Source organism: Tauraco erythrolophus, chromosome 6 (assembly GCF_009769465.1).
Source record: "Tauraco erythrolophus isolate bTauEry1 chromosome 6, bTauEry1.pri, whole genome shotgun sequence".
NCBI classification, from domain to species: domain Eukaryota; kingdom Metazoa; phylum Chordata; class Aves; order Musophagiformes; family Musophagidae; genus Tauraco; species Tauraco erythrolophus.
This window is the reverse complement of record NC_141470.1, coordinates 8,821,882-8,839,475: the sequence shown is the minus strand read 5'-3', so window position 1 is coordinate 8,839,475 and position 17,594 is coordinate 8,821,882. Positions and strand designations below refer to the sequence as shown.

At 40.1% G+C, this 17,594-nt stretch overlaps 1 protein-coding gene across 1 annotated transcript in view; it reads right to left on the bottom strand.

The window, feature by feature from the left end:
* AP2A2 (adaptor related protein complex 2 subunit alpha 2) overlaps positions 1 to 17,594 on the bottom strand; it is a 52,462-nt gene that overhangs the window by 31,978 nt on the left and 2,890 nt on the right. Inside the window, 1 exon segment of the mRNA XM_086614114.1 lies at positions 4,709 to 4,777. Coding sequence (XP_086470240.1) covers positions 4,709 to 4,777 — 69 coding nt within the window.

Sequence of the window (17,594 nt, the reverse complement as noted above, 5' to 3'; positions counted from 1 at the left end):
ATTGTCAACTGACATTGGGGCACTTCTGCACGAGTCAAGACCAAGATACATTAGCACGTCTGAAATCTAGCAGCCCTTTTTATTGTAGGCAAACCCTATTAAGCAATCAGAACAAAACTAAAATCTAATGCCAGATTTGGAAAAAAAGAAAAGAACGAAGTCTGAATCAAGCAGAGAACAAAGCTCCTTTGACTATAGAAAAAAGCTCATAGATTTGTGGGCAGTTTCATTAGTACACAAATTCTGCTCTGAGAGACCAAAATGATGCAGCAAGTTAATGAACCAGGTATTATTTTTTTCACTCATTTACAAAGGAATTACCGACAGCCAGACTTCTGGTTTGGCTCAAGCATGGGAGCAAAAACCAGCTTGCAGTCTGAACACATAAACCAAAAGTAATAGTATTCTCCACTTCACACATAGCTCCTACAACTTCTGCTTTATTATGCTGGTGTAGTTTCTCTCTACTACATGCATCTTATCTCAGTTAATGCAGAAGCGTTTAAAACAACTGTCAAGGACACGCTGACCTCAGCAATGGAATTTCCTCACGCTGAAACAAGAGACAGTCACTTTAAGCACAGAGATTCTAGATTCCTTCTGAGCTTGGAGCACAGAAGCCAGATCAGAACTCAATGCCATGGTGTACATTCCATCAGTTCAAGAATAGTATAGCCAGAGATGTGCAGTCTCATCTCAGCCTGTTAAGTGCAAGGGTATTTTAAACAGCAGGTTACCCAAACATAAGGCAAGTAACAGGCTTGCCAGCTACTTGCATGATAGAACAAAAGCAGAAATACTTAGCCTCTGACTGTAACAGCATAAGAACATATCTTGCAAGTTACACGGGGTGGGGGTCTAGATACTACAACGGAGTATGCTGAAGGGTATAAAGGTAGAGGAAGGAAAGAATACTCGTGGTATACCAGTCTCTTATGCTAGTCTCAAGCCAGAGCATATCTGTGTCGAGAGGCACTACAGCCAGTCTTGCTTCTTACAGTCAGACCTTCCCCTGGTTACAGCAAAGCAGCTAGTCCAACAGCTGCATCTTTAGCCAGATAATCAGCCCAGGACCCCAATATCCCCCATAATTATTTAGTAAGGGACTCCATCTTAGGTTCACGGTCACACATTTGTCTTAATCCAAACGATTTAAAACATTTTAAAAAGTCAGAGCTACATAAAAAGAAACTGGGTTAAACCAAATGATCTTCACTTAAACCAAGAATAAAATGCATTTTGAAGGTTTTTTTTTTTTATACAGCCCTTCTGCAAGGAAGAACCACACAGCACAAACCCCATGTAGAACTTCTGCAGCTGAAAGATACACAGCTATCGCCTCCTCACACTCTCAAGGCCTCAAGCAGTTACACAAGTTATCCAAATTGTGACATTTAAGTCTAGTTTGCGTTCCAGCTACATCAAGTCATTGTCTTCAGTTAAGTAAAATTTTTCACCTAAAATCTATACAAATTCAGTAATAAAGTAGCCATAATGAAGACCAGCTTATGGAAAGGTTTAGTTATCTTTCACCTCAGCTACTGAATGAGCATACACTGATATTTATTCAAAACTATTTAAACTGTGCTTAAAGGACGGTACACAAGGTACACAGGGTAAAGTCATTGTACTGCTTTGCTGAAAGCACCTCTGCTCTCTGATCATTGCCTGATTCATAGTTCTACACTGCCAAAGGTTCCTATTATCATTTCTCCCCTGTATCACAATTAACCAGAGAAGAACTTACTGTGCACATAGTTTTAACTATTTTTGTACTTAAGCCACGAAATAGTTTGCAAAACTGAGGAACAGAACTGAACAGGTTTTTATGAACTGTGCCATCAGCAGCTCTAACCTATGAATATTCAGTGGTACAACAGCTATTCTGACAGAATTCAGTTCACTTAGAGCTTCATTACTGCCAAGTTTACTTAAAGTTAGTAATACGGCAGTTTATACTGCTGGTTTTATAAAGACAGTCATGGAAAAGCACAGAAGACTAGCTCTAGCATGTGTCAGGCAGATTTTTACTACAGGTGATACTAGCAACCTTCTGAATACAAGTTTGTAGACTCTTCACAGGGCAAGACTCAAGACGACTGACGTTGACAAAATACTGAGTTCTGTGTCAGTGTTCAATCTGGGATCCCCACATAGGATTTATTGCGCTTTACCAGTAAGTGCACTTAGAAGGCATAATTATTATTAGCATTAATTCTTTCACACTCACAAGTTTACAGAAGTATCCAGGTTAGTGGCTGTGGATGGACCCAAGTGGAATCTAACTTCTGTTACTCAAAACATGTAAGCAATCATTTTTTTACAGAATGCTTAGCTTTCATTTGGAATAGAGGTTTGAGTCTAGCTTCCTCATTTCAGCCTTAAGCATTATGAACTTTTCTGCAATTCTGTATTGCATTCCTTTACAACAGCATGTTTAACTCGAGCAGTGAAGTGAGCAGGTCTGACAGAATGTTCTCCATGCTTCAAGCACACTGGAACATACGGTGAGATTCTATAGTAGGCAGTGAGATTCTACAGGAGCTTCAATAACTTTCATTCTTTTATGCCTTTTGAAGTTTTCAGGCCTTCACTGCAAACTGAAGACTTAGTCTGATGAAAGCTTCCAGTCTCATTAGTGAAAAATTTATTAGGTTTTGCAAACAAACTAAAGCTTGCCCATCAAACAAATCAATATTAAAAAAATGTGGCATAGCCTGAAGTTAAGTTGCTGAAAGAACTAGATTTCTGTGTTAGTGTGACAGCAGCAAGGTTTCTAGCTAGGCACTAACCTCTAGTTGTTCTTGATGACAAAAGGGCATAGGTAGAGTAACTGTTAATATATCTGCAGAGAAAGTGACATACTGCTTTACAGAAAACCTGTCCTGTCTAAACAATTCAGTAATTTTGGTACTGAAATGAATTTCAGCAACAGCTGATAACCAATAATGCTGCTGACAGCAAGTAGTTTTACAAATGCAGACTAAGAGAAAACAAGCAGTCTTCATCACAGTATCTTCCAGACTAACCAATTTAGTGAAATTAGTTGAAAGACAGAATAACATGAAACTGACTAACTTCAGGTGTACAGAAACTTCTTAAACAGTTTTTAATTAAACTCAGTCTCTTCATGTGAAAGATACACTTAATTTGCCTCCTATAGATCTTGCCTGGAGATTAAACTTCTTTATTTAAAAGTTACAATTATAAGCTTAAATTTTCTAGGCAGTAAGATGATTCACTTCGATCATACAGCTGGAGCTAAGAAAAATGGCTTTTTACTCTTGTATGCAGATTTCTAATAGACTCTTGAACTACGTGCTAGTTCCTCAGTGTGCAAGCATACTCAGTACACAGAGGCAACATCTGCTGGTCACTGCCTGAAAACACACACAAATGGTCACTGTGACTGGAAACGGACACAAATTTTAGAACAGACTGCAAAGTCTGCGACTTCTGGCAAAAGTCAAACAAACATCAGTGTTAGATGGAAGCTTTGCAATGAAAAGGAATTGAAAAACAATGTGACAGGATAGGGAGTTGACTAGATGAAAGTTTGTTTTTCTATTTACCTTAGAAAAATAGCCATTAAAATTTTCTCAGTTACCCTACGACTGAAGTTACCAATCTGGATAACTAACTTCTAACTTGGAAAAACGTCTTAACTTTTGATTGTCTTGCACTGTGGTCAACTTTTCCCTTCCAAGCTGTTGTTGACACAAGTTTTTGCAGACCTTCATATGCCTTTAAGAGACACAGCACTTACAGTAGCAACAGATCCCTATGAAGTTCAGGAAAGTTATTTCAGGCTTTGTTAATGCATTGAGTAATCTAAATAAATATGCTAGTCTAAGTCAGGGTAGATGTTTAAGGTAAATGGGTTTAATCCAAATACAGCAAATTCTGAAGCCACATATATGACCTCCACACTGCAATGCTTTATCTAGCTACACACACAGCCCCGTATCTGTTTAAACAGAATGTCTGCCACAGCCACTACTGTTAGAACTTCATTCAAAAGCATCTTAACTACCCCTCAGAATCTTCAAAATTTGAAGCCACATACATAACTTGAATACCATTACGTCACGAGTTTTACCATGTGTTGTTTAAAGTGAATTGCTACCTCTTGGAATGTGCAAGGACAGAATTAGTCACTACATATTGTTTGTTTCATATGAATTATTTGTATTGCTGTTGCTTATGGGAGTGGTCAAGATGTACGGCTTCATCAACTACATGTTTTTATCTTAATTCTGCTAGAAGACAGCCTAACCTCACCCCCGACCTTTTTAGAGAAGTAATGGGAGAGGGAAGAGGAGGGAAGTTTAAACAGATTCTGTTTTACTGGAAATAATAACATCCACCCATGTTTCTTCAAACTAGTTTATGGCCTTCTGGAAGAAAACAGGCTGAGCAGTCACATGGTTAGGAGGCAAAATATTAGAAAACGTTTGTAGACAAGAGCTCAATTCTTTGATATAGGATGAAGTTCTCTTCTGTTATGGCCAAGAGCCACAGGACTGTCCAGAAGTTCTGCAGTTAAGAGAACATTTTCAATAGTTATCGTAACAGCCTGCTCTAGCACTTTGCATGTGTCAGCAGTTGATAAGAGTCCAAACAAAAATGTAAAAAATGAAAAAAACACAACCACAGAAGAATGTCTTACAAGGAAATAGGTATAGCTTAGTACAATCAAGTCACTTACCTTTAAATTTAGACCGAATGTTTGCTAGTTCTTTATTTATCCTCTTTATCTCCGCTTCTTTACTTTTGCCTGAAATCAAAAGAACAGACATCAGGATGCAGTGCTTTGGACAGCCCTCTCCCACCCTAAGCTTCTTTCGACCCAACCATGCTGTGTGAACATACAAACATCAGGAGGAATTATTGCTCTCCCTTTCCAGTATTACAACTAGATGAAGTCAAATATCACAGAGGTAACTTAAGCATCGCTTTACAGGGGAATTTGGGAAGGTAAAAGGACCCTTCTGTTTCCAGAAGCTATGCACACCTTATGTAGTATCCATCCCATACAATTAATCTGAGATGCCTTTGTTACTAACTTGCACAAATGCTTCTACTTCTTGAACTGGGAAGAGAAAACTGAATTTTACTTCCAATTAGGCTACTAGGTTAACAGTGCTCTGCAGGAAAGGGTCTCCTAAGCACAATCTTATAAACAAACAGCTCATGTCATTTTTCCCCTTAAAGACAAGTCAATTTACTGTTTCTCTGCTGAGTGGTCATTCAATTCAACAGCTTCAGAAACATTCTTAACAGACACTGAAGAAGAAAAGCAGTAAATTTTAATTGAGCCCAAAGACTCAAAAGACCTCAGACAGATAGGATACATGCATAAGTTCAGACTTTCAATATGCCCCATGAAAGTCACTTGAAAAAGACAGAAATATTTAAAATTCACATTTTATTAGGCGATTTTACCACCTTAGGCTTCTCTGCACCATTTATATTTCATATCAACTTTTGATTCCATTAATAGGTATAAGGACTTCTAGTGCCAATTCAAGTTAGATACTCGGAGAAATAGGCTGCAGTTTAAATTCTGGTAACGCAAGTTTATTCAAGTAATACTTGCATTGTCCAAACCAAAGCAGCTTATTACACTTCAGCATTCTAATTGCTGGTGATTGAGATTCTACAGAGGCTGTGATGGTTTGATGGGGGCGGGGGAGGGCAGGTCTGGTGGCAGGAGAGGGAATTTCCTCCCTGTGACCTCCCCAGTTCTGGCCACCAGATCGGACTCCCATCCCCCTCAGGGTTGAGCCAATTGGCACCTCTGCGAATTGCCCTATGTAAGTTGGGACAAAGGAACCAGAAAAGGTGCTTTGCCCAGGAGCGAGGAGAGAAGGGAGGAAGGCACTGCCCCCGTTCCCCAGCTCCCAGCCGGGCGGTTGCCTGCGCCAGGCCGGTGCCACGGGAACTCAGGGAGCACCCCAGCAACGGGCTGAGTTCACCCAAGAGGACTGAGATCTGAGAGAAACGGCCACACCGACACCAGGTCAGTGAAGATGGAACGGGATGAGGTGTGCTGGCGCTGAGCTTCCCCTGCAACCAGTGGCGAGACGGCAGGCGGCCCCCCTGCAGCCAGTGATGGACTTGGTGGAGCAGAGACCCCGCTCGCAGCCCGTGGAGAAGCCCACGTCAGAGAAGAGATGCCTGAGCCTGAGGACGGCTGTGAAGCATGGGCACGACAAGGTAGAGACGCATCTAGAGTCCGCGGGACAACCCATGCTGGAGTGAGTGGCAACAACTCCCTAAGAATCCGAGACTGTGGGAAAGCCCACACTGGAGCAATCTGATGGGGAAGGATTGTGTCCTGTGGGTAGGACTCACACTGAAGAAGTTTGTGGATTTTCTTCCTGATTAGGGGATCCACTGGAGCAAGGGAAAATGGTGTAAGGACTCCTTTTCCTTTAAGAAAGGAGCAGCAGTAACAACATGGGATGAACTGACCTCCTCTCCTCCATTCCCTGTCCTCCTGTGCCGCTGGGGGGAGGTAGAGCCGGAAAGAAAAGGAAAGGGGGGGTGGGGAGGTGTTGTTTTTAAGATCTGGCTTTGTTTCTTTTTATCTTCTCAAGTAATTGGTTTTGATTCCCTTTGTCCTTTTAAGTAACTGTTAATAAATTGCTTTAAGAAAGCCTAGTCTGTTTTGCCTGGGACCATGGTTGGTGGGTGCTCCTTCTCTGTTCTTGTCTCGACCCTCAGTCCTTTTATTATATTTTTCTCCTCTCTATTTCACTGGGGAAGGAGTGAGCAAGTGGCTGTGTGGAGGTTAGTTGCCGGGTTGGCCTAAACCACAACAGAGGTCTAGGTCCATTATCTCCTACATAAGCGAGCGTAGTGGGGTAAAATACACAACCCAGGCACTATATTCAGTTGCTTGAAGTTTGAGGGAAGCAAATGAAGTCCTCTTCAACAAGGCAGCACTGATCATCTAGTTGTGCTGGAAATTCAGACCTATACCTATTCAAACTTCCAAGCCATTTCCAAAACATCAACTAGCAACAGAAAAAGACAGCTTCCTTTATTCTTCATCACATATATTTGACTATGAGGTTATGAATAAGAGTTTCCTGGCTCTGTTTGAAAGTGGTCCAGCCTTATGAGTAGTGAGGATCAGATGCCCTGCTTTCACACCTCACTTTCCCTCACACCACTCTGATCACAACTACAGCCATGACAGTGCAAGGAGAACATGTGACAAGGCTTGAAGAACAGATCAGGATCAGCATTCTGAAACACCTCCAACCTCACTTTCTTCCACATAAGCAAAGCAACAACTCATAGCATTGAAGCATCCTCCTATATTTACATGTCCAAGCCTCCTGTGTCACTCAACAACTGTTAATCACACCTTTACCGCTCCAAAGATGATCTGGCAGAAGCCAGATGAAAAAGGATTAATCAACTCAGAAACAAGTGCCTCAAGATAGGTTAATAGCAAAGTATTTAGAGAACCCCATGTCAAATACAAACTAATCCAGATTTTGTCGTTGCTTGATTTAGACCCAAAAAACACTTCAGTTATGCACTTCCAAAACCGACTCTTGCATAAGATGCAGAAAAATAATTTATATTAATATGCCTGTAACAACAGCCACAAGAGCACAGGCATGTAGCAAGACTAGCACCCTGTACAAGTGGAAACAAGTTAGGCCCCAAATAGAAGCAACTACTTCAGTTTGCCTTGCCATTTTGACAAAGCACCTACAGGTTTGCCTAAAATTGAATTTTTCTATTCTACAACATAGAATAGAAAAATTTGCTGTGTTTTGAGCAGCAACCCTTATAGAACAGTGAAGTGCAGGGTGTCTTGGCAGGTACTCAGCATGGCAGAAAACCTCCAGCTTCCCCCATACCCAACCGTGAAAGACAATGTACTTGTACTTACTCTTCTACTTATTGCTTTTTAAAAGTAAACTTAAGCTTTCTTAACCTTTCAGAGCTCAAGAATTCATGATACCTGTTCCGAAACAGAAATTGTAGTTGCTATCTGTGCACATCTTGGTTTTCAGATAAAGCAGGAGACACGTCCACAGTTTTTATTTGACTTAGAAATTCAAATTAACTTCTAGAATGACAAGGCTAGAGATCACAGTATACTTCCTCCAGTTTACCAGATGCATCTGTTGGATCACAAAGTTTTCATAAAGTTTTCACTAGTATATCATACAACACATGAGTTTTCTTCTAATTTAACTTTCCAACCTAAAGTAAGCTGGTTTTAAAGGAGTCACTATTTACTGTATAAAGAAGCAGCAGCTCATACAATCTAAGGCTTGAAGTGTCTTCTACTACAGATGTTAGATTTGCCTTAATTGGGTTAGATTATTTGTCCTGGGCACATGGTGGAGATACTCAAGTGTTCACGTCTAAGATACTTGCCAGCATCAGGAATTCACTACTGGACTGAAGCAAGTCTTTTGCTCCTGAGTCCATACTCTATGAACAGAAGGCCACAGTAACACATGCCAACAGGGTGCAAGGGGTTTTTTTTATGTAAATAAACATTCCAATTTTGCTAAGCTATCACATTAGCACTCTTCTGAAAGACCTAAAAAGACTTCCCTTATTTTCAGCAATTCATCTGATCCAAATGAAAATTTTAATTTCTAAAACTATTAATTTCTTTTCCCTTTTACAAAGCAAAGTGCACATCTCATCAAAACATTGCCACTGAGTATGGAGATTTTTGTACTTCATTTAGATTAACAAGACAGAGAACATGGACCTCAGTCTGTGATACTGCTAACCTGAGTAGGATGTTCAGTTACCTAAGTTTGGAAGCTAGATCCTTGCTCTGTATCTTTAGGTTCTGTTTGTAAGGAAAGCGTATTGCAATACTTACTTTGCATTATTACCAATTGTTTCTCTAACTTGAACAAGCGTGGCCATAATCACTGATGCTAAAAATGGGGGAGGGGATGAGACGCAGGACAACATCCAACACAAAAGTAAGTCTCTGCCAGTTTTTCTTAACCCAAGATGAAATCAAAGCCGTCTTTTAAAAAAAAAAATAAAAAAATAATCACCAAAACCTCTCAGCATTATTTACCTATTATGCTTGCAGATTATCAGTTACTGCTTGAAACTGAGTTCTTTATGTCCTAAGCAAGCAATGGAGCATTAAGGGACGCCTGACTAAAACACTTCAGGAATTTGTGAAGTCAGCACCTTTGGTAGAAATGGACTGCAGCCTCAGCAGCACAAAACTCAAAATCCCACCCCCTGTGCACAGAGCTGTAGCAGTGAGCAGACAGCAGCATCCATATTAAACAACAAACTCACATCTGAAGGTTTACTCTTAAAGTTAAAAACTCGCACAGCATATGAGCAAAACCCTGTTTTGAATAATTCCTCCAGGCTGTTCTATTTCGAATGCAGTATATAATCTCATCTAGACCTTGACCAAACACAAAGACAATAGCCACTAGCTGGTGATAAAAGTTTAACTCCATGCACGGGAAATCAAGTTGAATGACTAAGTCCTAAGATGGCTACTTATTACTGATTACTATATGTGCCTGAAATTGCTGCACTAGCACACTGGGTGTTAAGTGTTTGTCACTGAGGATAGTCACATAACAATGCTCACAATATCTCCTGAGTTAAAAACCAAGCTGCAGCATCTAAATACAGATTTTCTGAACTCCAACAGCTATACTGCACGGTAACCTTATTCAAGCTTCATTTATTTTTTACATTAGAGGATGACAAAGCAAAACAAAAGCTCACAGTGACAGGCAGCTTCAGTTTGTACCACCTACGGGGAAAAAGAAAATAAAAGTGACAAAAACCAAGGACCAATTTTAGCTAGATCTTCTTTCCCACTAAAGGAGGGGAGGGGGAGCAGGGCAGGTGCTGTTAAAGATGGGTTAGATTAATTTGAGTTCTCATCACATTACTCAGCCATAGCAACACTCACTGAAGAATTTCTGCAAGAATATTTGATTTTTACCATCACTAGAATCATTTAAATAACCTTAAGGATGGTCAAAAAGGAACATAAGACCACTACTGATGACAGTTGGAGTGCTGTGCTACACAACTAGAGGCTTACGTTTCAAAGCTTGCAAAGGCAATTGCTCCACCCTCACTTCCAGGCTGTTACACAGCTCCCAGTCTAAAGGAATTATCAGAGCTGAATTCCAACAAAACGTGCTGCAGCCAAGCTATTCAACTTGGAGAGGCTTAATAAAGGTCATGTCACATATACAAACAGATGGGTAGGTCAGTATTTAAGCCAGAGCACAACAAGATTATGTTCCAACATATCAGTTCAGGCCACATCCTTCTCACTGTCACTTACATGGGCTTTTTCTAGTTCAGTAAGACTATGATTAAACATCCATAACAAGTTATTAAAAGAGGTGAATGCAAGTCAGTAAGTTTTGGCTGGCTATTTTGCAGCAAAGACATATACTGTTTATAGTCTTCCAGTCCTAGTATATGACTGCTGTTAGTCTTCTCTGAGATGAGTATCTGAGCAAACAGATACCAGCCACAACATTGTCTGAGGCACTTAAGAGCCATAACTTCGTATTTGGCAGTTTGCCACCATTCCGACTCCACTGTGCTGCCTACTGCCTTCGTTAGGCAAGGTGAGTTTAGTCTGCAGTGCACTATTATCTTTAATTACCATCTTGTTTAACAAAGATAGGCCAGTGAACATCAAGTCATCCAGCTCTTCAGAGAGCCAATTACTATTCTTAAATCTCCCAGTAACCCTGGCTACAGTCAGAGCTTCAGTACTTCATAACGTCTCCATATCTCAGTCTGGAGTTTTGCATTACAATCTACAGAAGAATGAGGAAGACAGAAGTTACAGGAGAGGGATTTGTTGAGTCCATTTATTTGAAGAGAACATTTGACATACCTTAATACTTACTTGGCAGCAGTGTTGCAAGATTAAGTGAGTGCTTCAAGGTTGGAATTAGTGGGCTGCTTGTGGCTCCCTTAGACAGTGACCTGTTCCATCAGGATTAATTTGTTGCTATACTAACTGTAGACTGCCTAAGCCAAGTTTGAGGCACAAGGCGAATCTGTGCTGATTAACTAGAACAGCTACAAGTTCTTAGATTTCATACAAACCATTTAGAGTTTAGCATATTTCTGACCAAGTCTGCATATTTATTTCCCAAAGGAACAGAGAAGCACTTGTTCTATACAAGTCTCTAGAGAAATACTGAGCAGAGCAGATTTCTGCAGGCAAGTTCTTGAGACAAGTGTATTGACAGCATTTAAAGCAAAAAAATTGCTTCACAAAAGTTTACATGTTCCTAGTACTCATCTGGCTCCAATCTGCTCATGGCCAGCAGCCAGTGTAATTAAGCCCATCCAATAATTCATTTATTTTGAATTTATGCACAGGTCAGAAATGTTACATTGTGTTATCTCTTAGCCTTACTTGCCCTGTGGCCATCTGACAATCCTATGACTATAGATATGCCATTGTTAGCATGAAGAACTATAAAGCATGTTGGGTAGGAGGCTCTATTAGAATAAGAAAAAGCTTGCCAGCATTCTGTCATGATTCTTGAAGGCAAGTAGTAGCATCAGTTACTATTTGTGGCACTACCATTTGTCTAACTCCACATTCAATTATGGAACAGGCCTTGAAGACAGAACAACTCTAGTTGTTTTCTGTTTAGGAGAGCAGTAATACAAATATTGCCAAGGCTAAGAGCAGTAGATTCTCCTCTGAACTCTGTAGCAGCTAGAAATATCTACTTGGTAAGAACACAGCTCTTACACAAAAGATAAATTCTTAAAGATGTTGTTAGAAGTTTTCCTTGAGAGCTGTAAGTCACTGTTTTCCAAACATAAGATTTTTTCCGTTTTATTGTGTTTTCATTAGGCTCTACAAGAGGAGCATCTAAGCTGATCGGCGAGTTAGGTGTGAGAGACACTACAGTCAAACTGCTACTAGCTTCCCTTCAGCAAAATATGCTGATATTGTTGCATATTGACTTTGATTCAAGGCTGTACTTTTTAAAAGACAACTCCAGACTGTTCCTTAGCACTGCTCTCCTCCTCCTGGCATACACATTCCGGCTGCTACCTTGTACTGCTGCAGATCAGTTAGGGAGCCACACAACTGAAAGTAAAATTTGTTTATTTAATATCCAAAGGGTAAGTTACATCAGCTTTACTATAAGCGACAATGCCAGCAGAAGACAGCAAAATACATGACCAGGTATGAGCAAGTTCACCACGTTCACCATCCCAACACACTTCAGTTGACATAAAGCAATGAAATTACCCACTTGCCTTTCTAATTGCTAAAATGGCTTACAAGCATGATGCTAAGACTACAGTGCATTCTTAAACACTCCTCTGTCAGGGGACAGAGAAAGAAACTGGTTGAAAGAGGTGGCCAAAATCAAAAGAAACCCTAGCATCTCTACAGCAAAAATGGTGCAAATACTTAAAACATCCACGTGAAAGTAACTAGTGCATCATTCTTGCCTTTGTGAAAGACTTTTATAGTACTATATACAGTACTATAGCAGAGTCCTTCACTTGGGGTATAAAAGCCACAAGCATCGCTATAGGCTCAGGGAAGATTGGCTGGAGAGCTGCCCGGTGGAGAAGGACCTGGGGGTGTTGGTTGACTATCGGCTTGATATGAGCCAGCAGTGTGTCCAGGTGGCCAAAAAGGCCAATGGGATACTGGTGTGTATCAAGAATAGTGTAACCAGCAGGAACAGGGAAGTGATTCTGCCCCTGTACTCGGCACTGGTGAGGCCACACCTGGAATATTGTGTCCAGTTTTGGGCCCCTCGCTTTAAGAGAGATATTGAGCTCCTGGAGCGGGTCCAAAGAAGGGCGACTAAACTGGTCAAGGGGCTGGAAAATAAAACTTATGGGGAGTGGCTGAGGGAGTTGGGGCTGTTTAGCCTGGAGAAGAGGAGGCTGAGGGGAGACCTGATTACAGCCTACAAATACTTGAGAAGGGATGGTGGGGAGGTAGGGGAAGGGCTCTTTACATTAGTGATGGGTGATAGAACAAGAGGAAATGGGTATAAACTTAGCCAGGGGAGGTTCAGGTTGGATGTTAGAAAGTATTTCTTCTCTGAAAGGATTGTCAGCCACTGGAATAGGCTGCCCAGGGAGGTGGTTGAGTCCCCATCCCTGAATGTGTTTAAGAAAAGGGTGGATGAACTACTTAGGAATATGGTTTAATGGGGGATTAGAGACGGTTGGACTGGATGATCTCTAAGGTCTTTTCCAACCTAGAAATCTATGAAATCTACTTAACATCTCACATCAATAAACTAAACCACTACTTTTACCTGTCAGCAGACTAGATACAGACTAGTCATTTGCTATGCAGATCATTAGCTTCATGAAGTAAAATACCAAATCCATCCTCCACCTCTCCCTAATCTCTCAGGCAGCTGGTTATTTAGCAAAGCAGCAAAGGTGTCCAAAAGGGAGACAGGTTACACAGCAATATGCTGTATGCCTGCCCTCACGCTATGGCAGTTTGTCTGTGTGAAATCCTTCATTTGGCTAAACTATCTACAGTACCACAACAGAGTTCCAGGCCCACCTGAGTACGTCTGAAGGAGGATGCTGGTGCTATTGTTTACAAACTCACTCTGCAACTAATCCAAGAAGACTACTATCACATACTGTACCTTCAGGTGATATTAGTATGTCTTCAGTTTTGTTCGGAAATTGACTAGTTCAAGGCTTCTGAACAAGAAGCTTTTTGCCTAATGATGTATTAACATCCTGTTATGAACAAAAACACAAGTGTCTGCTGTCCTTTAAGAAGATATGTTTGTCAGAGAAAAAAAAAAGTGCCTGTCTGTCATGTTGAAGATCATGAATGGCACAAAGGCAGTTGAAGATTGTTGTGCCTTGGGACATCCTGTTGTGATTAGATATCCATTACTACAGCTAAAGGAATCAATGACCTACTGATCACATTTAAGAACTCTGTAGTGTACATTTTCTAATATTCTGCACAGTAAGTGGACTACTTACTGACTTCTTCCTCCAGTAGGCTTCTAGAGATTTGCCCCTATAACACCACTTCTCATGAAACAGCAGGGATTCACAGGCTTTACTGTAATCCACTAACTCCTTGTCCTCACAAGAGAAGGGAAATAAATGCAAAAGAGCACACAGCAGTTTCCAAATCTCATCACAATTCACATACTTTAATTGCATCAATTGAACAAAAGTTCGAGAATTTCAGTCACCTACTGTGGATGTATTTTCTAACTAGGCACCACAAGTTAAGAAAAACACTGAAATTGTGAAAGAATTTGAGGAGTAACCAGAGAACGTGGTCAGATCTTTCTCCAAATGAACTGAAAGCTTACTGGAAGCTCATATCTGAGTGATTTTATATAGAACATATTTGACAGTTTAGTTGACAAAATGACATTGACTCCTACCAAAAGAGAAGCTTTAAGCTAAGAAAATACGCAGAACCAGAAGTGCAAGGTTAGGCTACTGCGTAAAGCAGCTCTTCCTCCTTCCTTGACTGAGCAGCATTTAAGTAGTCCTCTCCTTGAACAGTATTTTCACACGTAACAGTTACACTCCCTTCAACAGGGTAAGGCAGTGTTTGCACTGATTCAGTACAAGTCACTGTGGACTCTTTCCTGTCTTAGTTCACATGCAAATAATAGAAGAATAGTTGGTGTCTTCTCCAAAGTCTCCTAGTTTAACTATCACTTCTAAACTACTATTTTGAGGGCCTTAAAATCCTACATGAGCTTATTAATTGATGCAGATATGTAATAGCCTCTGCAACAGTCCTTAACTTCCTCTTACCAGTCCTGATGGGCGGCCTTTACCCAAAGGATTTCAAATGAAAGACGAAAGATTCCAGCTCTTTACTACCTCTCATCCATTAATTACCATCTTTGCCTACTCTCCTCCTCAGCCCAACATGCACAAATTCAACAAGTGTAAAAAACCAACCAAATAAACCCCAAAATCCCAGCCACTCGGAGTTCCTCAAAATGACCAGAAGAAAGCTAAGATAAAGAAGCCATGGGCAGAACTTTAATTTGGTTTTACACATCCTCCTCAGATTAATCTCATGCTAATGTGTTTTCCTTAAATCACTCTCCTGCAAGCAGTAGCAATGATGCAAGATTTAGTGCTTATTATAGCTCTAAGCAGCACACTCTCCTTAGGGTCTTTTTTGGCCAGAAACTGCACATTGGATGAGCAGCCACAGTTTCACAAGAGAAATACGAGAGCAAATCAAGATGCCTTGCCTTCAAATTTCTTCAAAGAAGAAAGTAATCTAAGAATACAAATAAAGAAAAGTCATCAACTGTCTATGGAAGTAACTCAAATACTACTTTAAAACTGTACCCAATGCAAATAAGAACCTACACCTCAGAGGAGCCACGCAGTAGCATTAGCCTGCACGCTGAAAGCTGTATTTCTCACATACAGCACTAAAACAAGCTGTATGTTTCCAGCTCACTCAATGTGAAGTTTGTTTCACTATGCAGCTGTTCTCACTGAGAACAAATAACTATATATACACACGTGGTAATCTAGTTAATGTATATGCCCCTCCCTCAAACATAGGTAATGCACTCCATTATCTACCGTCCAGTCAAGAGTGATCATAGGATGAATTTCATGCACCAGCCTTTTTTAATCCCCACTTGTTTCTCTGCAACCTGATGCACCATACCCAATTCAGTGAAGTAAAGCTACTGAAGTCAGACTTCGAGAGACCGAACACTCTCCCTGTCCAGTACAACAAAGAATTAATGTGTTAAGTTCTATAAGAAGAGATAGACCTTTGTTTAGTGTATCTGTTGGGTTTTATTTAAGGAAAAAATATAGCCCAAGGATAATGGAACAGTATCTTGGAACAAAATATATTCAGAAACATCTGAAGAACAAACTCAAGGAATCCTTCCTCCCTTTGTTCCACTTTTAAGTTAACACTGAAAAGGTAAAACAGGTATCTAAATAATGAGAGAAATGAAGAACAGTCTTGTCCTCCAAGCCTGTGGCAAAAGCAGCTTTTGCCTCTGTGTAGACTCATTTCACTAACTCAAGACTAGATGACTTCTTGATTTTACAGTGGAGGAGGTTACCAGCAGTACACTTAATAATGTAAAGAAACTATTTTGACACTACCACCTCCAAAAGGAAAGGAGAGAAGCAAGCTTTCCTCATTTTAAGGGCGAATAGCAGATAATACTGTTGTTGCAATAGAATAGCTTGAGTGACAAATGACTTAAAAATATTTAATCACCGGATAAGCATAAAGCTATTCTCAAAAAAAAACCCAACCAAACAAAAAACACTCCTGATGATGTATCTGTCAGCTAAGACAGCTGGAGAGTTTATAAAGCACTATTTAGCACAAGACAAATCACTTCAGCAGCTCTGTAGTACACGCACAAAAAGAAGTTTAACATACCATTAAAGAGTGAGTATTTCTTGCCCGAGTCCATATCCTTGTAACAACCATTTTGTTGGGTTTTAGTTCACAAGGCACTTCATCCAAGCAGTGACAAGGACTCATCCTGACTCCTAGATCTGGATGGCACTTCACCAAACCACAGGATTCAGAGCTTTCCAGCTCCACTACCCCCGCAATCTATTTTACAGCATAGCCACCCCTTGCTATCTTCTCAGTAGGGCACACTAAGTGCTAGTTAACCGGGCTATCTTAATCAAATACTTCAATTCAGCTTTGAATCTATAGTTTTCTTGTCTCCTCTTTGATGTCTACAAAAGATAAGCTAAAAAGCTATTTCATATATATTATAAAACAATCCAACTAAGCAAGTTTCTAGAAAAGCCCATACATTTACTGGCAAGTTGTCGAGCATCTGAAAGGGTTATTTTCTTAAAAACTATTTTTTCCTGCCATTTGCACTAGGACCTCTATATGCAAAATACAGAGCCCACAAGAAGAAGCTGCCCTGAAACAAAATTCTGGAGAGCTATTAGGAAGTGCAAAATAATTCATTTTCTTGAAAATTCACATGATATTTGTATGAATAAAGAACATTTCACTTCGAAAAAGTCACTCAATATTAGTTTCACATAGACTTGAGCAAAGTCAAAGCATCAAGAAGCACTTTTGTCACTTTAAATACTTCACAATTTCTGCTACTAGTACGGGTTTTTTTAATGAAAAGCTTTACAGAGTTTTGAGAAATTAGTGTATTTTAAGCAGACTTTTAACAGCCACATAGAAAGTAATTCTTATATTCAAAGTTTTATGTGGCATAGAAGCATTTAACACACAGATCAAGAAGTTTAATAGATAACCAAAGCATCAAAAATACGCCAAAACAACATAGAAGTGACAATCCACCTTTTAACTATTAAAGACAGACTTGGCACAAGCTGTTCGTTCACTCACAATCAACTAAATAGCAATTTTCAGGGCTTACAACTTTAGTAAGACTTTTTTGAAGCCTGTAACAGATTGACAAAACCAGACAAGGCAAGACAAGCATCATACTCAAATCAGTAGCATAATAAACTTGTAACAGAAGGATGCGTTATGTAGTGCTGCAGACATTGTAGGTACAAGAAATAAGGCTTGATATAAGAAGATT